The sequence below is a fragment of the Brassica oleracea genome, chromosome C5 (genome assembly GCF_000695525.1).
Source record: "Brassica oleracea var. oleracea cultivar TO1000 chromosome C5, BOL, whole genome shotgun sequence".
In the NCBI taxonomy this organism is placed as follows: domain Eukaryota; kingdom Viridiplantae; phylum Streptophyta; class Magnoliopsida; order Brassicales; family Brassicaceae; genus Brassica; species Brassica oleracea.
The window spans coordinates 31085645-31109748 of record NC_027752.1 but is presented as its reverse complement, the minus strand read 5'-3'; the positions used below and the strand labels follow the sequence as shown (position 1 = coordinate 31109748).

Sequence of the window (24104 nt, the reverse complement as noted above, 5' to 3'; positions counted from 1 at the left end):
TTTTGAGGTAGCCTCATGGCCCTCATCCGTCTTTATATATTGGGATTCTCCATTCACTACAAGAAAAATGATTTTTAATAGCAGACCGGAATAGCATTTTTTTACGATTATTCTATGGTTGACATACACGCATTTTAAAGATAGCGTTTGTATATTTTGAACCGCTATGGTAGAGGGTCGATTTAAAAAAGCGTATGGTTTGAAAAGAAACGCTTATGTGTAATAGCAAAAAGTTATTAAAAGTGTTATAGTTGAGTTACGCGGTAATGCCCGCGACACTTAGAAATATTTTGGCTCCTAAAACAATTAGGCTCCAAAATAAATCCCAAATAATCAAACCCAATTTAGGTTTTTTTCCCTCGGTCGTATCTCTTTGCCTCCATTTTGCTCGATACAGTCAACATCAACCTCTCTCACCCAAAATTTCAGTTTCAATTCCTAAGGTTCTACCATTGCTCATCCCGAATCGTGAAAACAAGTCCCCTCTGATTGAAATCCATTCAGAATCTGTCAAAGGTGAACTCGCGTTTTAACACTCTGCTACCCGATCCAAAATCGTTTTATCTCTTTCCAATTAGTGATATAGGGGATTTGCATGTCTAACTGATTCGTTTTTGTATACTATTTTGCAGGAAGATTTTATTTCCAGGTCTTTCGCTTAAGGTACCTCTATTTTTTTAATTTTTAGGTTTCTCGTTTTAGTTATTATATGTAAATTTGTAAGTTATTTCATTGTATTTTAACACTGTTGTCTCCTTTTGTAGGTCAATCTAACTAAAATTGAAGAGGTTTGATATGGTAAAAAGAAGTGACACTTTCTTCTACTTTAGAAATCTCGATCTTTTTTGTTGTTCTTGCTTGAAAAAGTGAGTGTCTTGTATGTACATTTGCTCGAAGCTGTAACATGGATAAATCTTGGGTCTTGTTACCAAGGTATTAACTTCACTTCACTGTCTTTTACGAGTTATTTTTCTGTTTATCTCATTAGTTTGTAAGTCATAATGTTATGTTCTCACTTGTTCTAACCCGACAAGAATAGCCTTGAGTATGAGAAAGGAGCCAGGGAGTTTGTGTCTTCTTCATCAAGACGTTTAGGCGATCCAGCTGAAATGTTATGCCCTTGTCTTGATTGCCGCAATGTCTGCCATCAATCTACTGAGACAGTTTTCGAGCATCTGGTGATAAGAGGAATGGATCAGAAGTACAAGATTTGCAAATTTTGGACTAAACATGGGGATACAAGGCCTCATAAGTCAGCTGATGTCTACTTGTCTGAAAATGAGGCTTACGAGTTGTTTAGAACAAGCTTCATGGCAAATGAAGGCAATGGAGCAGCTCAGCAAGAGAATGCAGAAGCGTTTGAGGTAACTGACAGGCCATAAGAAGCTGAGTTCAGAAAGAAATTAGAGAATGCAGAGACTCCATTGTACCCGAAGTGTATTAAATACACGAAGGTAGCTGCAATTATGGGACTTTACAGGATAAAAGTCAAGAGTGGGATGTCTGAGAACTATTTTGTTCAGCTACTGTCATTAGTTCATGACATGCTTCCCGCAGACACTGTTCTACCTAAGTCTACAGATGAGGTGAAGAAGTTCCTGAAACAGTTTGGTTTTGGCTATGATGTCATCCACGCCTGCAAGAATGATTGTATTCTTTATAGAAAACAGTATGAGAATGTGGTCAGCTGTCCAAGATGTAGTGAATCAAGATGGGAGAAGGATAAGCAGACTCGTGAGGAGAAGAAAGGGATTCCTGCTAAGGTGCTCCGATATTTTCCGATAAAAGACAGGTTCAGGAGAATGTTTAGATCGAAGCGGTTGTCTGAGGACTTGTGTTGGCACTCCACTAATGCTTCTGAAGATGGAACTATGTGACATCCAGTTGATTCATTGACTTGGGGTCAGGTTAACAACAAATGTCCGGAGTTCGCAGCTGAAGCAAGAAACCTTAGACTAGGTATTTCAACAGATGGCATGAATCCTTTCGCCATTCAGAACACCAAGTATAGCACATGACCTGTTCTACTAGTCAACTACAATATGGCTCCAACGCAGTGTATGAAATCTGAGAACATCATGTTGACAATGTTGATACCTGGCCCAACCGCACCTAGCAACAACATTGATGTATATCTCCAGCCATGTATAGAGGACTTGAAGGAATTGTGGAAGGAAGGCATGGAAGTCTATGATTCTTTTAAGAAGGAGAGTTTTACTCTTAGAGCGATGATGTTGTGGAGTATCACTGATTATCCTGGTTTAGGGACATTAGTTGGGTGCAAAGTGAAGGGGAAGCAAGCGTGTAATGCATGTGGGAAGGATACACCTCATCGGTGGCTAAAGTTTAGTCGCAAATATGTTTACATGGGGAACAGGAAGCGGCTGATGCCTAGTCATCCTTACAGACGAAGGAAAGGATGGTTTGACAACACGGTGGAGGTTGGTACTGCAGAGAGGATTCAGAGTGGTTCGGAAATTTTTGACTGTCTAAGGGACTACAAAAACGATTTTGGAAAACATTTACCTAATAAGAATAAGCGAAAAAGGACTGAAGGAGATGAGGATGATGGTGTTTCAGCTGACGAGTACGAAGAAGATGATGATATGTGGCGGTGGAAGAAGAAGTCTATCTTCTTCGAGTTACCTTATTGGAAGGTATTGTCATATTAACTTTATTTTCTATCATAAATTGTTAATATTCTGCTTCTGATAAATACTTGTTCAATATATGGCAGGATATGTCTGTGAGGCATAACATCGACGTAATGCACGTGGAAAAGAATGTGACTGATGCGCTGTTGTCTATTCTGATGCATAGTGGGAAGTATAAGGATGGCCTGAAAGCAAGAAAGGATTTAGAAGACATGGGTATTAGAAGCAACTTACATACAGAGATAAGGGGAAAGAGTACTTACTTGCCTCCAGCTGCGTATTGGCTTTCTAAGGAAGAAAAAAAGAAATTCTGCAGACGGTTATCGAACTTCAGAGGGCCTGATGGATATTGTGCCAATATATCAAATTGTATCTCACTGGATCCTCCCGGGATTGGCAGCATGAAGTCACATGACCATCATGTTCTTATGCAGAATCTGTTTCCGGTAGCATTGAGAGGTTTACTACCAAAAGGACCTCGGACTGCAGTGACTCGTATATGAAATTACTTCAACAGACTCTGCCAACGCATTATTGATCCAGAGAAGCTACTAGCACTAGAATCAGAGATCGTCGAGACAATGTGCCAGCTTGAGAGATTCTTTCCACCATCACTGTTTGACATCATGTTTCACCTTCCATTGCATCTAGCACGAGAAGCACGCTTAGGTGGCCCTGTACACTTCAGGTGGATGTATCCCTTTGAGAGGTAATTTTGTATATTTATAATTGATAAATATTAAACTGATAGTAGTGAGTGATATGATATTGACAGTAATTGTACTTACTTTTTTGTAGGTATATGAAGACACTAAAGGCTTATGTCAAGAATTTTGCAAGACCTGAAGCTTGTATGGCCGAGGGTTATTTAGCAGGTGAATGCCTTGCATTTTGTATGGAGTTCCTAAAGAATTATGTTCCAGTTGAAGAAGCAATGACAAGAAATGAAGATGTTGAGGCAACTGAAAATGTACTAGAAGGCCGCCCACTGCATAAAGCTACAGAAATGTCACTTACAGATAAGGAGAGAGATATAGCTCATCGGTATATTCTCATGAATACTACAGTGATGGATCCTTACATAGAGTAAGTGTTATGCAATTTGATTATTGAATGTTTCTCGTTTATCAGTTACTGACTTAATGAAAGTACATGATTCATTTAGAAGAACTGCAAGCTACTGATGCAAGTTGCGCTAGAAATGAAACCATATTATGGAAACGGCATACAGAAAGGTTTTCAACGTGGATCAAATCAAAGGTTAGATATCCTTATGCCTGTTTTATAAATTTTGAAGCTATTATGATATTGATATATGTTTTTTCTTGTTAGATACCAAATAACTCGAAGGACCATTCACAAAAGCTGAGGTGACTTGCTTTTGGACCAAGAAATATTGCACACACCTACAAGGGATTTATAGTTAATGGACATCGATACCATACAGACGATGTTAAGGGGAAACTCAGAATAGTGGGGTTACAAATGAAGCATTTTCCATGTGCAGAGCAAGTGCCAAAGATTCGAAGCAAATGGCAGACATTGTAGCTTACTATGGAGTGATAAAGGAGATCATATTGATCGACTACCACATGTTTCAAGTGCCTCTGTTTAAGTGTGGTTGGGAGCATAAAGGGAAAGGAGTTAAAGAGGAAGACGGTTTCACACTTGTGAATCTCCATATGAACTAGTCATCATTTGTAAATGATCCTTACATTCTGCCATCACAAGCTAAACAGATTTTTTACTCTAGAGAGGATGAGAGCTCACCTTGGTACGTTGTTATGAGAGCACCACCGAGAGGATACCATGAGTTAGAGACAGAAGAGGATATATGTTATGCGCCATTAACAGTCGAGCCTGAAGAAGATCTAGGAGATCAATCATCTGATGACGAGATTTTTTGTGTTAGGAATGATTGTGAGGGTGTTCTAGTATATGAGTAATGATAAGTTTGGGTTTTGTTTCAGGTTATCCCTTACAATGAATTCGCAAGCTGTTACTGAAAAGGTGTGTCGCATGTTTGTATGCTTCAGCCTGAGAGTGACTCTGTAGGAAAAGTTCAAATATTTGATTACTGGAAAGCACAAGATGAGTTGATTGCTGAGGGTGTATTGTTGTCGACTGATCCTACTGAACTCGTCAACCAAATTCCGCTTGGACCGAATGCTGCAGTTGTTAAAGTTGAAAGGGTTGTTATGTCTGATGCATTTATCAGGAGACCTACGACAGAAGTGACAAAGATGGGTGATGCAGTAGATGAGACAATTGCATGGCCTATAGATAAGCTACGACTACCTGATCCACATTCGCCTACTGAATCAACCAAGAAATCAAATCTGGTTATTTTCTGAAACATGTAGGTTCTTAGTGAACAAAGTGAGATTTAGTGTATGAAATTCGTTAAATGAGAATGGGAATAGATATTGTAATGTATTCCGTGCTGATATTGCAATGAATGTGTGTCATTTTTTGGTTTTAGAGTGGTAGTAACAGCAGTGGTAGTAGCAGCAAAGGTGGTAAATAGAAATGTTCTCTCTTGGACTGTGCTAACTCTGGACAAAGAGTTGCTTTAGGTCGTGTGTTCTCAACTGATCCAGCACAAAAGGTGCATTTCGTCCCTTTAGGTCCAAATGCTTCTAAGGTCTGGGTAGAGGTTTCAGATTTCGATGGGGCACGCGTGTGGAGGCCAAACTCTGAAATTGAATTCATAGGTGATGCAGTAGGAAGCACTGTGCCTTGGCCAAATGATAAGCTTGTTTTTATCTAAGACAATTATGTTGCTTTTGATCTCTTGATGTTAGTACTATGAACAACTTATGTAAGAATGTGTTTATGTTGAACATTTGAAGTTTATGTGCAATAATATAATATGTTTCAAGTTAAAGAAATAAATATAATAATATATAAAATTAAAAATAAATAAATAGAATATATATAGATGATAAATCACACTTATTTTAATGCTATAGTAGTTTTAACAATAACCTATCGAAAACCTTGTTAATACTTTTAACTAATAGCATTAATGAGATGCTATTAAATAATATTTAATCGCAGATATTAAAGCGCTATCGTTAAGGAAGATACGATAGCAGTCTTAAAAAGCGCTATCTAAAGTGTTTGACATACTATGACGGGCGATGATACAACGTTTCTAAAACCGCTATCGTATCGTTATATAGTGGTTTTAGTACGCTAATAAAACTCATTTTTCTTGTAGTGATTTCCTGGCCTTATTAATTTGTAATACATATTTCATATTTCTTGCAGGCTACTGAAGGGGTTCCGGACGGACACTATCCTACCACGTGGAAGCTTGATGTCACCAATTTTTCAAGGAAGTCAAAAATGAGCTTTGACTTTGCTCAAACATTCGACAACTTAAGATGCAGAGAACAAGATCAGTGAAGAACAGAAACAGTTTCATGGGAAACGTAGTAGACCAAAGGGAGGATTTGATTATTATGTTGTTCATCATCGGTATCAGTTCGTTCACTTCGAGTCTCACTCCTCACTCCTCTCTCCTCAGATCCTTTGTTGCCAACTCCTTCGCTGGCCGCTTTTGGACCATCACGTTTGCTTCCATCATCTACCAAAATTATTTCTTGAATTTAATCATAATCGTTGACTAATTCAAGTTAGTGAAAAATATACTATTATTCGTTTGAAATAAAAAATATTTAACTAAATATAATATATAGTTTCAACTACCCCCAATATTAATAATATAATAGAGAAATTTCAGATTATGAATCTGTTTGACTATATGTCAGTATTAAAAAGTAAAATAAAGTATCTTTACTACATAAAACTTTGTAAGATCATTTACACATGCGGAAGCTCAAAACCATTGTGTCCTATTCTCTATGAAAATGTGGAAGTTAAAGCAAATCCGACTTCTAACCGTTACATCTACCTAATGGTCATTTCTGTGAAAAATTATATACAAGAAAAAGCAAGATATATTATTGTTTTTAAAAACTATGATATATTATAATTTATTTAGGTAAATGGTTTAATTTGACATCATAATATGCATTTAAATTAAATTTTCTTCAAATATATAAATAAAATTTTTTTTTTTTAATATACTTATATATATATATATATATATATATATCATAATCCAACCCAACAAATACTTATGATGATATACTATTACACGTTGGAAAATTATCTTCACTTTGGTTCAATTTTTTTTCATAAGTAAAGGTAAATTAATATTTGTGTTGTTGATATATTGATTAAGAACGTTATTGCATATCAAATCTACTGAAGTTTTGTTTGTTTTTTTTTTCACATTTTAACATATTTTGTAATATTTTATAACACTGGATGACAATTTAGAGAGGAAATTTTAAAAAAAAATTTAGACAAATTATACTTTGAGAGTAAATAATATAATATAATAAAATAGTTTACTGATCAAAAATATATACAGCATAAAAGTCCTTGTCATTCATTAACCGGTTTGCTTAATCATAGTATCACAAAACCGATACGATTTTAAGTCTTAAAACCGGTTCAATTTATGTAGTAAACCCAGCCCGGGCTTGTTCTTCTTCTTCCTCACTCTCTGCGCCGACTTCTCTCTCGATCTGCTCTTCCCTTTAGCAAAGCTTCTACGATCTTCCTCCTGTGGTTTCGTTTCTAAAAGGTAAGTTTCCTGTTATCTTTTTAATCCTTCTTTTTTTTTTTACTTTCTAGTGCCGACAAGGTTTGTATCTGATATCGATCTCAAAAGTAAACCAGGATCTAGTTCAATACCAAGCTCTTCGATGTTCTCAAAAAATCAAACCTAGACTAGTCGAACCAAACCAAACAGCTCCTAGATATGGAATCCAGTTGAAATCAGTGGCGTCGAAACCCTAGTTTCGAGCTTTAGGATAGAAGTATATGTATTTATTATTTGGATGTAGATTGCTTCTGTTTGCATAAATAAATTTTAGATGCTTTCTGATGGATTTATTGTGTGCATATGTTACATGATTTGAGTTCGATGCAGATGCATTAGTATTACTTGTCATGTTCTTGAACTGATTCCATAGGATGGTGTGATCTTGATCTTGATCTTGATATAATAATAGTGAAGCAATGGCGAGCGGTGGCGGCGGCGGCTTGAGAGAACCACCGAACGAGCAAGCAGTTCTGAACATCTACGAGGCAATGAGATCAGAGCTGAGCCAGATCTATTCCAACATAACCGATCTCGAGATGCAAGTCAGCGAGCACTCTCTCGTCATCAACGCTATTCAGCCTCTCGACCAGTCTAGGAAGTGCTTCCGCATGATAGGAGGCGTTCTTGTGGAGAGAACCATCAGAGAGGTGCTCCCTGCTGTCCAGCGCAACAAGGAAGGCCTCGAGGAGGTTGTGAGGAAGCTTTACGAGACGTTGGAGAAGAAGAAGAAAGATATGACTGAGTTTGAAGCTAAGTATCAGATCAGGCTTAGGAAGCAGGACGATTCTAATAAGGAAGAAGGTGATAAGAAAAAGGAAGGTAACGCTCAAGGTGTTCTTGTTGGCGCTGCTGCTGCCAGTTCGAGCTAGTGAAAGTTTCTCCCTTTACTCTTTGTATCTTCTTTTAATGGTGTTTTGCTACGTTTCTCTGGAGAACAGAACAATGTTTTGGCATGTTACAAAACTCAGTAGACTGGAGAAGTGCCATTTATAGATCAGTTTTTGCTTATAGATTTCGAGTTATAGAGAAGCTTTAGTTTCAACATGAAAGTCCCATGTTTGGAACCTTTAACATTATCTTTGAACCTTTTCGAACAACAGAACCAAAACATAAAAACCTTAAAGACGATTTTGCATCACAAGTTCCTTCCTTAAAAGAAGTTTTATTAACAACCATCTTCCTCATATATCCGCCTTCTCGTTAAGCCTAGCCGCGGCTGTAACAGAAGCTGCCACACCACCTGGATGAGTAGTCAAGTTAGGGTTGTTCCTCAGCTCAGCGCTCACCACACCCTCTGCATCCTGCCTCGTCACGGCTTTATCCGCCTGTAGCTTCCCCGTAGCACCCTACAAATCCAGCTCAAAAACATTTACACACCGTTTAGAAAATTCAGACACTTTAAAATGTTTTGAATATTTGAGGTTTAACCGCTAAAACATCAACGAGCTTGATTTTGTCCTCGTCACGGTCCACAGTAGCGTTGTGATTCGCTGCGGATTGAGCTGAAGCGGCGATACCACCAGGAGCAATGACGCTGGTTCCAGAAGCTCTAACCTCCGCCGCTTGGATCGCTGCTGCATCGCTCTGGTCCAGCGGTTTGTTTCCAGCGGTTTGTACAGCTGCCTCCAATGCTTCTCCTATTGTTATCGCACTTTGCAAATTCAATCCCAACGTTTCAGCATCTGTAGCCGCAGTAGTCCCCACAGGCATCGGCTCCACGTGTTGTCCAACGACCTAACAATAAACAACCTTCATCGTAACATAAGAAAATGAAAAAAATATAATAGTCCTCAAAATGATCCCTTGTGACCTGTCCACCGACGAATTCTGTAGTGACACGTGCACCAGGGACGTCTGTTTGCGCCACGGTGACGCCATGTTCAGCCGCGACGTCGGTTGCGTCACCTTGTTGGACGAAGCCACCACGTTTGTTGGCAGTGGCTGCAGACTGCATGACGGCGGCTGTACCTCCTTTTTGAGTGTGTCCGAAGACGCGCGTCTCGGCTGCTTGCATCATGTTTGCATCCTCAGGCGCTATGGTCTTATCAGCTAGCTCCCCGGAGACCTCGAAAACGTCTCCGTATTTCACCGGCTCTTGTGGCCTACGTGGTTGCTCTTGTTGGCTCATATCTCTCTCTCCGATCTTCTGTTTGTGTGCTACAAGTTACAACAGCTCGTAGATAGAAGGGAGTTTAAAAAGAGGCACAGGAGTTGTGGGACTAACACTGTAAGACTTTGACACTTGTCAATGACAAGCCTATGGGATACACGTGTCAAGTTTCCAAGGTTATAGCATGATGACAAAGCATAGATGATGAATCAGACCGATTGAGAACTACTATAACCTATTCTTGCAATCTTACAACATTATTAACAAGTGTGTCGTTCCAAGAACGGACACGTTCTCCCATTGAAGACAAGATCACAACAAGAAAAGGTTGAAACAGAAGTCAACCAATATGTCTGAAGTCAAAAAACAAATATTTGTCGGTTTGGCAAACTCAAACAACTCTCCCTAGCTTGTCGGATCTCTCTCCTTTTTTGGTCTTTTCCAATTTAGGAAAACATCTATACAACAACACAACGTTTCATTAGACTTTTCAATTTTCTTCTCTTTGTGTTCCCCCATAAGCAAAATCTTCCGGCATCTGTTCTCCGCTAAACACGGAGCAACAAGGCGGAAGAACCTTTTGTCTTTGGCCAGGAAAGAGACCCTTTCGGTTCTCCGGCCAGAGATATGGGAGCCGGTAGAAAAACGGTCAACGCTCACGTGCTCTCGCCCACGTGTCATCACAAGCACGTGCGTCCTATGGCCTGCGACGAGGACTCTGATCTCCGGAGAGGCATCGGCGAGCTTCTTTCCCGGTGGGGCGGGCTTCAGATGGCCGTGAAGAATAAGTGGGGAGGCCATGATTCTCTCGAGAAATCTCAAGAGCTTGTTCACGATCTTTTTCATCTCTTGTCTTAACCAAATGGTTCGTTTTTGCTTTTTCCTTCTTTCGATTGTTCTTCAAATGTTCGAGATATATTGATAGAAGTTATGATTATAAGTAGGATGTCAACTGGGGCGGCCCAACAGCCAGATGGGTGTATCCAGTTGAGCATATATTTTTCTGGATCTAAAACACTCACGCTCATATTTAGGCCACTTTCAATAACACTCAAACCCAACTTCATCTGGCATCCAGCTGCACAGTCCAAACCCGCCCAATTATAAGTAAATCTGTTTAAACTCAATCTAAGTACAATTTTAATGTTGTTGAAAAATTATGAATACAAATATGATGTAAAATAAATTCAATAGACTTTAATTTTTGATAAATGTGTTTTATGTAAAAAAATAATTATAACTCTCTGTTTTATATTAAAAAAATTATAACTCTGTTTTATATAAGGAAAATATCCTAGAATAGCAATAAAAAAAAATTTGTAACAAATATAGACTTTAAGGATCAAAATGACCAAAATGTTTCATTAAAGAGGTAAATATACACTTATACCTTTAGGGTTAACTAATCTAAACCTTACGGTTTAGAATTAAGGGGTAGTGATTTGGGATTGAGATTTAAAACTTTATAAAATAAAAATAAATATTTAAAATTTGAAAATAAAAATTTTTAAAATAGTTTCAAAAAGTATTTTCGAATTACAAAAAGAAAATTTGAAAAAAAAATAAAAAAAAATTTCAAAAATTTTTTTAAAAAAAAGGTTCTTATAAAAAAGTTCGAATTTGAAAACATATAATCTAAAACTATAAAAAAATTAATTTTTTTTAATTAGTTTTTAATTTTTAATTATTTTTAATTTTTTATATATCTAGAATATTAGGGTCTTTTTGCTTATTAAATGAAATATTTTGGTCATTTTACTCCTTGTGATCTATTTTTGTGATCAAAACTTGAAAATAGTCTATTTAGGAGAATTGCCCTTTATATAATGGAGAAATCTGGTTCAGTCCGGAGAAATCAAGTCACAAAATCGCAAATGAATTGTATAATTGATTTTTCAATTTTCCCCCCATATTAAAAACCCTATTTTTTATGTAATGGGTTAATCCATTATGCAATTGGATTAGCCCAACTTGGTGTTCAGCCCAACTAGACCATGAAATACATGGACTTACCCATTACCCATCCAACACAGTCTGGACTGGGTCACACCCATGACACCCAACCAATTGACAACCCTAATTATAAGCAGTGATAACGGTGGATGAAATAGAGAGTTTTCTACATGAGAGCTTGCTTCTTTCTTTCAACACAGAGATGGAAGATGGCAGCATTGAAGAGGTCTCTATTTTCATTAGTTTTATTTTAAATGTAACTATTTACTTGTAAATTTAATTTGTGATCGTCTGATTGGTTAGGTAGCTGAACAATTGCTGATACTTCATGGTTTGCATGGGAGTCATTAAGCCAAAGATATCTACGGTTTGAATGGATTAATTAGTTTTGGTGGACTATTTGATTGTCCTTTTTGTCTAATGTAAGATACAAATATGAAAATTTGGCAGATGAATCCAAGTTTATGTTTACTTGAAATGTAAGCATTCATAATTCTGATAAACAGTTTCGCCTTATGTATGAGTCTCACTGTGATTCTTTGTATTTCATTCATCTTATAAAGTATAAGATGGTTTGATTATCCTTTCACTACAAGAAAACATAGAGTATTCAAACAAAACAGGCCAGCTCACTATTGTTAATGTAAAAGAACTCTGCAACAAAAGGTCCAAACAACAACACCTACCTGTCTCTGCCGACATTTAGGTGTGACAGACTTGTGATTCTGAGTCATTCTTTTTTTCTTCTTACCCTTAAATACATGTTCAGAATAATACAAAATCAAGGTTCCAAACAGTTATAAAATATCCTCGATACTTAAACACCCAACTCCTATCAAATATAAGATATCGTTGATCTCCTCTCATTAATCTTCATAGGGCCTGTTGTCAAAATCTTGTCTGTCTTCAGTTATGTCAGGGCAATACCTTTGAGAAACAATCTCAACTTGTTCTGCAAATGTTTTGGTTCCAGGTAAATCGATATGACGCACCATCTGGTTCCACCGACTCCTACAAGCATCTCCATCTCGATTGTCCAGAAGATCATCCCAATCCACGTCATCGACACAAGCAGCATCCAGATTCGTAAGCTCGTCCAAGAGCCTATAGTCATCAACATTAGCCCATATCCCCTTTGCCACCATTGGTGATGTTAACTGATCATACCATTTACGGCAGCAGGTGGTGTTCTCCCTTGTTCTGAGCTGGTTGCTTATGGACATCCAAGGGATGTTATCTCGGAGCATCCCATGTTGTGAGCGCTTCTTTTGGAATGCTTTCATTCTAAGGTCTTTGTTAACAAGATCAAACCAGTTTTGATACTCCTCTCTCGACCAACGTCCATTTTTCTTGGACGCGAATTTCATTCTCCTCCAAGCGTCCCTCACATATCTCCTGTTTTTACCCATCACATCAGCAAGAGTTTTCCAATGGTTCCCGTGTTTCTTTTGATGCTTTTTGACGAGTTCAAAATCCTCTTTACTCCATATCCCCTTTGATCCTTGTTCAAATAAACTATGAGCACGACAGTACACAGCGCAATATGGCCTCCAAGGCAAAGAATGTGTGATTTATTTCCAACAGCCTTTAATTTGTGGGTGTGATCTGCAGTTCATAACCATGTTAACCCCTTGGTCTCCTAAAACATGGGCTTCTACGTATCCTAATACAGATTTCTTGATTAGCTCGTCTTCTTCCTTTGTAAACCGTTTGCCCCTCACCAGCTCAACTTGGTTACCTTTTTCCTTCTCCTTTCCATATGGTGTGGCGTCATTGTTGTTTTCTGCAGCCTCTGAATCCACTCTTTGGTTCTCCTTTGCATCTTTCGTTCTTTCCTTGTTGTTTCCTGCAGCTTCTGGATCTACATTTGGCTTCTTCTTCCTTTTCTTCTTTTCAGAGCTCAAGTTGTTATCTTTAAGCTCTAGAACCACAATTGGTTTCTTCTTCTTCTTCTTCTTGGACTTTTCTTCAGCTCCTAAATCAACAACATGCTTTCTCTTTCCCGTTTCAATCTTAGCAAGTGCATTTTCAGCACCACCAGATTGAGTCCTGCGATTTGTTTCCACCACTTTCGGAAATGACATTTTCTCCCAATTTCTCTCCTTCACGCGCAGCTATCTCCCCCAGCAAACGCATCCCTATTTCTTCGGCTCTTCTTCATAGATATTCATTCAACCCTAATCTAGGCGTAAATGGCTTCCCCCAAAACAATTTAATTGGGTTTTCATTTTCTCTCAAATCCAAAACGTATGAAAAGACATCGAGGGGTTTAATGAATCAAAGAAATTACATTCCACCCAGATATAGTTGGACTATCCACCCTTACCCATTAAAATATGGATCTTCTCTTTTTTTTGTCATTTTTCTCTTTCTTTCTCGTTCACAAAATTCAGTCTTTTTCTCTCCCGTCCCTCAATTACACGAGAGAAAAGAGCAATTCATGAGCATGGATTCTCCTAATACTAAATCAGTATGCATCATTCCTAGTACAAAGTTAAGGCAGGTTTAAATGTTTTAAAAGACCATCCAAACTGGAACAGTTAAACTTTCTGGAAGAGAAGTGGTTGGTGGACTCTAAAAAAGAAATAAGCATCAAACAAATCATCCACATGCATGCCATATGACATGTTGAAGAACTCAAGTACACGTTGATTGATCATCCAGAATGTGGAATATGTAAGACATTCACCTAGTATGCAGCTGATTCACTTGAATTTTTTAGAACAGAAGAGTCCTCAGATAAGGGATCGGAAGAAAGCGCAAGAGATGGGTCTCTCAGCTGATTCTCACCAGAAAAAAGCTCAGCGGTGGATCACCGATGGTGGTAAGAAGGGATAATGAAATTAGGTTTGTATTAGCTAGAGTTGTGTTTGTGTATGAATAACAACTCTCTTTTTTCATCATGATTTTTACGTTATTTTTCTATAACATTATAGCCATTGAAGGTGTTTGAATATATTTATTCTAAGAGCATCTCCAAAAGATACTCTATAACTTCAAATATGAAGTTTTTTGCTCTACAGAAAGGAACTTCAAAACTTCAAATTTGAAGTTTTGAAGAGTGAAACTCTATATTTGAAGTTTCACTACTCAAAACTTCAAATTTGAAGTTTTATATTTTAATTTGCATTTTCGTCCCTACAATCACACATCATCTTTATGATTCATAAATATTTTCTTGTTTATTGTTTTAATCCTTAAAAATTTATATCTCATATATATTTTTATTTTTGTTTACAAATTTTAAATTTTACATATAAAACTGAATATAACTTTAAAATAAGATTTAAAATATTTTAAATTAGATTTAGACAACAATAATATACAAAAGAAACTTAACAAAAAAGATTTTTTTACATGAAGACGTAACTATTACAAAAATTTAAATATTACAACAGCACTAATAGTCAGGTAAGTTTGATCCGAAACCTTCAAAATTTTCAAATATTGTCCAATTTTTTTTGTTATACTGAAGATGGTTGTTGTTATTGTTTTTGATGTCTTTTTCGTACAATTCTTTATTGTTCATATCGAGTATATTCACGAGTATTAATATCATCAAAAAGAAATTAGTCTTTTAGCAATATTTTATGTTTCTCTTTTACTTTCTTGTTCTAATCTTATGTATTTACAATTATCAATATCACCCGATTTCAACAACTTTTAGCTTGCAATCTACAAAGTAAAAATGAGGAGAGCCATTTTTACTTCGAAATGCATTAATAGATCATATACGCATTACGAAAATCATTTTATGGAATAATATGATATTTTGTTTGAGTTTAATATTAATTAAGTTATTTTTATTTAAAATTTTATAGAATATTTTATTTATTAATATTATTGTAATATGTTTATATATGTGTTAGTTATTTACAAAAGTTTTATGAATTCAAATTAGTTATAACAAATATAAGGTCCATATTATAAAATACAAATAGTTTTGAAGTTGAGTTTGAAGTTTTGCTTTTGGAGAAGAACACCTTTAAACTTCAAATATAGAGTTTTGGAAACTTCAAAATAGAGTTCATTTTTGGAGATGCTCTGAATATGCATAAATCTCTACTATATAAAAGGAACTAAATTGAAGCAATTCTAGGTGTGCCACATAGGACAAAATATTCATAACCAATCATTTGTCCATGTCATCAAGGATGTTAAGCTGTTGGGCCACGAATCTGTGATACGTAATAGGCCCATTAATTTTAATGACCATTTTATTTTACTTTCCTCTTCATCTAACTTAAGTTGTCACGACATCTAGAGACCCTCCAAAACTCATCGTCTTCCCATCTCCTCTGTATAACGCCTGCGACGGCAACAATGATGAATCAAAGCTATCCTCCAGATAAATCGGAGTGTAACTCTCCACATCCCTCCTTTTACTCAATTATATCAATACCTCTTGAAGATCCCTTAATTAATCACTTAAATGAAATGCATCTCATCTCTCTCCTTTCCCTATTGAGACTATATATATATCCCAACCCAACAATCTCTTCCTCAGCAAACGCATCCCAGCACTATGGCAAATCAAACGGCAGTTGCCACCGTGCAATACATGCCATTCTCCACTTTTGTTTCAGCAGGACCAAGAGATTCCAAGTTGATGTTTAAGCTAATCCATTTTTGGGAAGCTTGCAATAATTCCAAATGAGGCATCCTTATCGGAACCAAGTACGTGACAGTCGATTTCTTTAGTGATCATCATCCACATCGGCTCTCTCATGTTCCCTTTTCCCACAACATTCTAAGAGTTCCCAGCTGGCGAGTTCTACCAAAAACTCAGTGAAACGTGTAGTAGGTACTTACTTATATTTTCCCTCCATTTAAACCATGATTAACTCTACGTTCAGATTCTCATTTCTTAAATAGATAAAGACACCTACTTAAGCTTGATTTAAAGATAGATGGAGTCTCTAAAACTGATAGGAAGCAAAGGTTCGTAAGTTTCTAATCTTCTTATGACATCTACGTTTTGTTGTTACTTAGGATGATTATTTCTCAAAAAGACATGATTGCTTACCACAAACATGTCGGAGAAGCCTCAAATTCACATCCGCCTATGCTCGATGCAGTGACAAATGAGTTCTGGGAACATAAAATTGTGAGGAAGAGCAATGAAGCAGATATCTACAGACTACAGAGGAACGTTAAGAAACGGGACAGGTTAGGTATATATAAAGATGGTTTCAAAAAAGAAAAGGCGTGTGTTTTTAAGCTAAGTAACAAGAATTTGGTAAGATTTTTAGCGGTAACTTGATCGCTTTGGTCACAGAATCGACCAGTGGAGAAAATATTAGAGACTTACGCTCAATTCTTCATTGGCTTCGTCATGGAGAAGAAGATTAGGAGTGGTTATAGGAGTTGTAGAAGGTATGTTTTATCTATTCGAACAATGGCCTGAGATTATATTTGATCTGAATGCAAGTAGTGTTTTGTTATCGATGATGATCAAGAATCATTGATTTCTCAATTCAAGATTGGAGATGAAACCTACTCATCAAGTAATGGATCTTTCTTCGAAAATATAAAATACAAAAATTTCAAGTTACGTGTGTTTTTGTTTGTGTTATCATCTACATATATATTTAACTTTGGATTGTTTATTTTGGAAAGGATTACAAATCTAAAACCTGGTGAGGAACAAGAAGATCCAGAAAGGAGGTATGTTGAGTAAATAAGAGTTTATGGTCGGATAACTTAGAGAGAGAGTGGTTGATGAGTATATGAAAATTGAAGAGAGAACGTTGGGGGAAATTAAGCAAGTAATTACACTTGGACTTATGTTCACTGACAAATCCCCGTCAAAGCAAATCAAGTTTCTACGCATATTTATGACATGGTGTTTCTTCGTATGAGTCTAGCTCAAGGCATCAATCAGATATGTAATTAGGTTGTGTGTATTGAAGAATTGAAGCTTTACTATTTTGTTTTGATTTTAATAGATAAGATAGTTATGTTACGATTTCAAGACATATTTTGTATACCACCAATAAAATTGCACCTTACTTTTTAGGTAAAATTTGCACGTACACAAATAAACATATCTATTTTCAGTGCAATGTAATCTCTTTTATATAATTAATAGGAAAACCATATGTGGATACATAAAGGGTTCTAACGAGGCATCTAATGAAACTAAGGTTATAGGAAAACATGGATGAGCTGACATGATGAAGAGTTTTGCTCAAGCTTGCGGGATCAAAACTTTTTATAAAAAACACACGTACGTATTATTTGTATAACTAGGTACTGAAAATATGAAAAAAATGTCAGTATACAAAAACAAATGCTGTAAAATTTTGAGATAAGTTTTTTTATATTAATATGCCTATGATCAATAAACAAAACTTTCAATAAAAAATAATATAATTTGTACGTATACAAGAGAAAACAACAAAACATACATTTAATCGTTAAAAGTCATGAATTTGAATAGTATTGTTTTAACATGAAAACTCAAATATTAGAACAACACAACATATATACACTCACCAAATATAATCCTATACATTAATATGAACTGAAAACCAATCAAACAAATCTGTTAACTATGAGCAATAAATAAATCAATTTAATATTGTCAAAAAATCACAAATAAAATGTACCAATTCTTAACCATATTTGTAATTTTTGGTATAAAATAATGTAAATTGAACTTTAAATATTTTTGAAAAGGAATCTAGTCTATATAAAAAAGAACAAAATACTCTCTCTGGCCAACTAATAATTCTTATAAATTTTGGAAATTAATCTGAAACTAATAGAACGTCTTGTATTTTTGGATGATACCTGTAGCATTTATCATCATCTGACGGGACTAGAAAATGGCCTATTTTTAGTTTTTTTTTTCCTTCAAAGAAATGGCATATTAATTAACCCATAATGATCCATATTCATATAACTCATCTATTTACACACCCATTCAGCAAAAAATGGTTTCGTTTATTTATTTTTAATAAAGCTATAAAGTTTTCTTCGTTGTATCTTTTTCTAAAAAAAGAAAAAAATACTTTTGTCTTGGCACTAGAAACTGTACAAACAAAAGACTTGAAAACCTGACCAAAGGAACTGGGTGCAATACCATAGTTGACATCAAAGGGAAAGATTTTTTTTTTCAATTTCGAGAAAAGGACAGACCCACATCAATGGCATAATTGTCAATTCTCTTTGATTATTAGCTGCAGTTCAGCTTGAAGACTAAACGTCTAAACCACATCTCTCCTCTCCATGGTGAACAGATAAATCAGAGGAAACGGAGACAGAGAGGACCGAGATAAGCTTTAGATCTGCCTCCAAAAAACGTTCGTTCTTCACAATATCACACAAACAAGTATATAACTTTCATTTCCGAATTATGCTTAACTGGATTCTCTTGTGCATGAAGGAAATTAGGGTTTAGAGTGGTGGGAATGTCTGCTCCGTTTTATTCTACGATTGATATGCATCATCAACAGATCCATGGTCAAACTCCTCCTGGGTAATTCTCTTCTTTATAATCAACTTATCGTCCCCTGAATATAATTGTAGCTTTTCTTTTTTTTTTCTCATCTTGTATGTAAATCTCTGAGCTTGTTCCTTGAACAAATGAGAATCTTGTACTGAGTTATGTCGGGCAATGGGACCAGTCTCCCTCTTTTAGACCTAGATTGTAATGTTTAAGCAAATATCTCAAATTTCTGACAATAGTTCTTGCGTTTAGCTATCAGTGTTGGGATTGAGCTAAAGCTAGGATTCTTATACTAACTGCTGCTACAAAAAAAAAGGTTGTGTCTTTAGGGTTAACTGATTATGTGTGTGTCTAGAGACTCCATTGTCGATTTTTCATATCTTCCTTGAGAAAGCTTTCTTCTTCTTACCTGTTACGCTTTAGAGCCATATGTGCTTGTTTTTATCACACTTATCTTCAGTTGCTCTACATGCAGGTTTGATACTGAACCTGTCCCACTCTCAACCTACCGAGAAGCCGAACCTGACCCATTCCACGCCACTCAGCAAGAGAAGGACGACTTCTGGAGCAACGGTTTCAACAGAGAAGAGCCAGAGTCCTTTCAAGCCAAAGAAAATGGAAAGAGAAGCGTAGACCACAACAGCTCCTTCACTCATGGGGAAACCGATCTCAACCAACTCCCAGCTATCGCACAGTTTTCAACTGGTCAAGGTCTGCCTTACGCCCCTGTTGATTGGCCCAGCCCCGGTGATGTTTGGACTTGGAGAGTTGGTAGGAGAGTGACTGCTACTGGGTTTCATCAAGACAGGTTCTTGATTCTCCCTCAGAGGCTTCAACAGAAGAATGTGCCAAAGTCTTTCGCAAGCAAACCCACTCTCGCTCGTTACATCCAAACGAATTTCCCTGGAATGGATGCTGATGCTTTCTTTGCATCATTTAGCTGGAAGATCCCTGCTCTCTTCCAGCCTGCCAACAAAGGTAAGATACTGATGTTCTTGATCAGCATATGAAGTTCATGTTTGTAACAACTTTTCTTCCGTTGTAGTTGATGCTGCGTCTCTTTTCGAGGAGACACCGAAGGAAGTACAGACTGAAGCTACTGCTCCAAATGATGAGAATGCTAAAGAAGGAAACTCCAGGTACAGCCAGCGGAAGAGGAATCCAATGCCTACGTATGACCATCCTGTGGAAGAACCTAAACCTAAAGCAACTCCACGAGGTAGTGGCAACAAGAAGAAGAAAGGAGCCACAACTCCCGCCACTGGAACTCAATCCTCCACCAAACCAAAACCATCTCGTCAATCCGGAAGACGCTCTTCAAACCAGCAGAACGGTGGCGCTGTGGACTTAAACAACCTCAACAAGGAAGGTGAACCAAACACTAGCGGCAGGAGAAAGAAACGCAGAGCTAACTTTGAGGAAGAAGAAGATGTTTCTATCCCTCACATCTACGTCTCTCCTATGAACGGTGTCCTCGCTGTCTCACACGAGCCTATCGATGTTGACCCTGTAGAGTTCGACAGCTACATATACTCTTTTGAGAACCTTCTTCATGAGAGTCAAGAAGATGCTGCTCCACCAAACCAAAACCATCTCGTCAATCCGGAAGACGCTCTTCAAACCAGCAGAACGGTGGCGCTGTGGACTTAAACAACCTCAACAAGGAAGGTGAACCAAACACTAGCGGCAGGAGAAAGAAACGCAGAGCTAACTTTGAGGAAGAAGAAGATGTTTCTATCCCTCACATCTACGTCTCTCCTATGAACGGTGTCCTCGCTGTCTCACACGAGCCTATCGATGTGGACCCTATAGAGTTCGACAGCTACCTAAACTCTCTTGAGAACCTTCTTCATGAGAGTCAAGAAGATGCTGCGAGAGAGTCTTCCTCTGTTCTCGTCACTGCAAGCTCTCCAATGAGAGACTACGAATGGGCTGAAGCTAGAATGAAGATCTCCTCTCTCCTTGAGAAAGACCTCCCCACTCTGTTCGTCTCCAAGGACGCTGCAGAGATAGCAGCGTTAGCAACTAAACTGAGGAAAGATCCGAACCTCTCCGCCGAAGAGATAGTGAGGTTGAAGCTTATAGAAGAGATTCCAACGTTCAGTGAAGTCTTCCAGGAGAACAAGAGTGTGATTGAAGAAGCAGACTGGTTCTTCTCTGCGCTTGAGCTCAACAAAGCTAAAGTAGCGTCGCTTAAATACGAGTACAGCGATCTGAGGCACAAACTAGGGAGTATACAGGTGGAAGTAGATGAGAACTCTGAGGCGATTCGCCAGATTGATGACCAGATCGGTCAGCTTCAAGCTAGGCGGAATGAGCTGAAGAGGTACGTAGGGAGCAAGGAGAAGGAGAAGGTTGATCTTAGCTATGGGCAGAAGATGGTGGCGAACTCGATACCTAAAGTGGTGCAGGAAGTTCAGTCAGCTAACTCGAAGAAGCATGAATGGGAATGTAAGAAGGATAATGCGCTTAAGCATGAAGAAGAGATCCTCTCTAAGTTCACTCCTCTTAAAGGCTTCTTCCTCTGATGAAATCAGATCTGGCCTCAAGTGTAGCCTTTTGACTATCTTACCTTTAAGCCTGTCTTGTTGTATTATTATGTAGCGGTTTTTTCTATTTGTGGGGTTTAATCCTGAACCTGTTTTAGGCTTGGAGTTTTAGTCTTATGTTGAATGTACTGTGGAAAGAGCTATTTGGGCCGCTTAAGCGCCTGCCTGCCCTTTAGTGCTTGGAATGGCTTGGTGCAGCTATCCTGTGTTAGGGAAGAGAGCTTGCTGCTTTATACAACAAGACGGAGTGTGGTATGGAGTATAACTAAAATTGAGCCCAAGAATTCTCAGTGGAGCAAGCTCCTGACACTGGATTTGGGACCAGAGTCGCCATTTTAGTTTTTAGATAAGTTTTCTTTACTAACTAGTCGGAGAAAGTCGCCATGTTTTTGAAAAAGATTGCAATGATGATGGTGAAACGTTGAGCAAATTTTTTAACATTATTGGACGGGCTGGAGACGTTAGACAAGTGGACGTCGGAGAAACTCTTTGCCGAAGGCTTGTGTGCTCTTACGTCCCAAGTCGGGTGCAAATCAAATGCAAGAGGCAGAATGTATTATACACAATGTACCAATAATACCTTTTTATCCATTGAATGACACAAAACGTTTCAACAAGTCTCTCTCGTTTCTGGTTTTACAGAGTATCTTCCTTCACTTACAATATTGAACTTCTCTTCAAGTTGGAGGTTACATTGCACAGAATGATGAGAGTGATCAACCAAAGTCTCAACCTGTCTTTTTATTTTCAGCTAAACTGCCAACAAAAAGTAAGGCTAACAACAATATATGAAAGAAACGAGGAAGATTAGATGTTTTGTTCTTCTTCTCTCACGTTTCTTGAAAATCACAGAGCTAACAAACATTCAAAAGCAAATCTTTTTAAAGACATCATATCATTACACAACCAAACTGTATTTTTTTTCCAAAGCATTACTGAACAAGAACAAGCCTCCCACTTCCCATACCTTGTCCAAAACCACCATCTTCCTCCTCTGGAACCATCTTCGGCACCGTAACAATCAAAACCCCACCAACACAAACCACCGTAACAAGTTCAGGCCTTGTCGTCTCCGGAAGCCTAAAACGCCACATGTCGAGCTCCAACTCGTCCAACGACAACCCCAAAGACAACCCATTTGTCCTCACAACGATCTTGGTTATACCGGGATGAATATCCACCACGTAAGCCCTCATCTCTCCGCCGTCGCAGAGACCCTCTGTCTCCGCCACGAATCTGAAACAATCGTGTTTCTCCTCCACGGAAACATTTGCTTCGGACCTTAACGGAAGCTCAAGAACGCGGTTGAAGATGTGCGGTAAACGACGCAGATTCTTTCCGGGTTCTCGGGTCGGGTTACGACGATGGTGGTGGATCAAGGTGTTGTTTTTGTTAAGGTTTCTGGGGATTGGGTGGACTCTCATGGCTTCCGGGTCGGGTTTCTCGATTGTTAGAATGATGAGAAGCGATAGGATCAGACTCGGGAATAGAAAGTGTGATCGATTCGAAGGAATCAAAACCATAAAAGAAGAGATTACGAAACCAAGATGAATTAAAGGTTCGGTTTTTATGATATCAGAATCTTTATTTATTTCATTGAAAGAAAGATCCAATCTTTGCGATTGAATGATACAGATTTTAGTTAGAAAGTGGAGAAGAGGAGAGAAGGAAACTTGTAAGATACAGAGAAAAGATTGCGTCTTTCTCTCTCTTTTTTATGAATAGGCGGTAGCAAGAAAGGAGGATCTGAAATGAGATAAGGGAGTTCCTTTATTTACTGAACTACCCTTGTTTTAACTGTATAAATATTAATAACAAAGTTTGATTATGCGGTTCATTTTTATTACGCTATAAAAAAGGTTTTGAAACATTTTTGTGATATTTACTTTTAATAAGAAACTGTTTAGTAACATATAATTTTCATTTATAAAAGTTTAGATAAACTAATTTTTCCAATTAAAATTTTTTCCATCAAATTATAAAATTTTTTATATTTTGACAAATTAAATATAGAAATTCCAAAGCCTAAAACATCAAATCTAACTAAATATTATCCTTCTGTTGTTTAAAAAAATGGTTGTAAATTATGAAATGTATAATGATTAGTAAGAAATTAAACGTAAATATTGTTGATATGATCTATTGTGTTAATGGTTTTTTATGTAGTTATGTAATTGAAATGGTTTTTTATTGGGGAAATTTGATGTTTAGTCACCATTTTCAAAAATACATTTTCCACTAAATGGCAAAAGATTCTATTATTTTTTTTTTATATATATATATAATAAATAAATATTTAAATAAATAAAACATAAGTTTTTTAATTTTTTTCGAATTATACTATTTTGAAATTCAAACCCTAAACCCTAAAACTCAACTCTAAACCGTAAACCATCAATCCTAAACCCTATATTTTTGTTTTGAAATACGAACCGTAAACCCTAAACTATCAATCCTAAACCCTATATATTTTTTTAAATACGAACCCTAAACCCTGAAACATCAACTCTAAACCCTAAACCCGGACATCAACCTTCAACTCTAAACCCTAAACCATCAACACTAAACCCTAAACTATCAACACTAAACCCTAAAAAGTAAACTCTAAACCCTAAACCCTAAAACATCAACTCTAAACCCTAAACGTAAACCTACCCTAAAACCCTAAACCTTCAACTCTAAACCCTAAACCCTAAAACCCTAG

The 24104-nt window shown here is 37.1% G+C and overlaps 5 protein-coding genes across 8 annotated transcripts; 3 read left to right on the top strand and 2 right to left on the bottom strand.

Annotated features, from left to right (window-relative positions):
* Nucleotides 1–7198: 7198 nt before the first annotated feature.
* On the top strand, nt 7199–8364 carry LOC106343904 (probable prefoldin subunit 2). Of its 4 annotated transcripts, none has more exons than XM_013783261.1 (2): nt 7199–7314; nt 7745–8364. In XM_013783261.1, exon 2 carries the CDS (start codon nt 7752–7754, stop codon nt 8202–8204), a length of 453 nt encoding a protein of 150 aa, XP_013638715.1. In that variant the 5' UTR covers nt 7199–7314; nt 7745–7751; the 3' UTR covers nt 8205–8364. The 4 variants fall into 4 exon arrangements, with proteins under 4 accessions (XP_013638715.1, XP_013638717.1, XP_013638718.1 ...); XM_013783263.1 differs by having other exon boundaries at nt 7742–8364; XM_013783264.1 differs by having other exon boundaries at nt 7706–8364.
* Nucleotides 8350–9641, bottom strand: LOC106343903 (late embryogenesis abundant protein D-34-like). Its single transcript, XM_013783260.1, has 4 exons — nt 9560–9641; nt 9146–9481; nt 8764–9069; nt 8350–8681 (listed from the first exon to the last, which is right to left on the bottom strand). Exons 2-4 carry the CDS (start codon nt 9461–9463, stop codon nt 8517–8519), a joined length of 789 nt encoding a protein of 262 aa, XP_013638714.1. The 5' UTR covers nt 9464–9481; nt 9560–9641; the 3' UTR covers nt 8350–8516.
* A 431-nt stretch (nt 9642–10072) lies between these two features.
* LOC106344982 (pre-rRNA-processing protein TSR2 homolog) lies at nt 10073–11749 on the top strand. Its single transcript, XM_013784264.1, is given in 3 exon segments — nt 10073–10310; nt 11536–11624; nt 11702–11749. Coding segments are annotated over 3 exon segments (375 nt in total).
* Nucleotides 11750–18499: 6750 nt separating this feature from the next.
* On the top strand, nt 18500–21575 carry LOC106294856. Its single transcript, XM_013730540.1, has 5 exons — nt 18500–18705; nt 18789–18881; nt 19327–19829; nt 19897–20235; nt 20520–21575. Exons 2-5 carry the CDS (start codon nt 18814–18816, stop codon nt 21377–21379), a joined length of 1770 nt encoding a protein of 589 aa, XP_013585994.1. The 5' UTR covers nt 18500–18705; nt 18789–18813; the 3' UTR covers nt 21380–21575.
* Nucleotides 21576–22116: 541 nt separating this feature from the next.
* Nucleotides 22117–23125, bottom strand: LOC106294857. Its single transcript, XM_013730541.1, has one exon. The coding sequence runs from the start codon at nt 22921–22923 to the stop codon at nt 22333–22335; it is 591 nt and encodes a 196-aa protein (XP_013585995.1). The 5' UTR covers nt 22924–23125; the 3' UTR covers nt 22117–22332.
* Nucleotides 23126–24104: the final 979 nt, after the last annotated feature.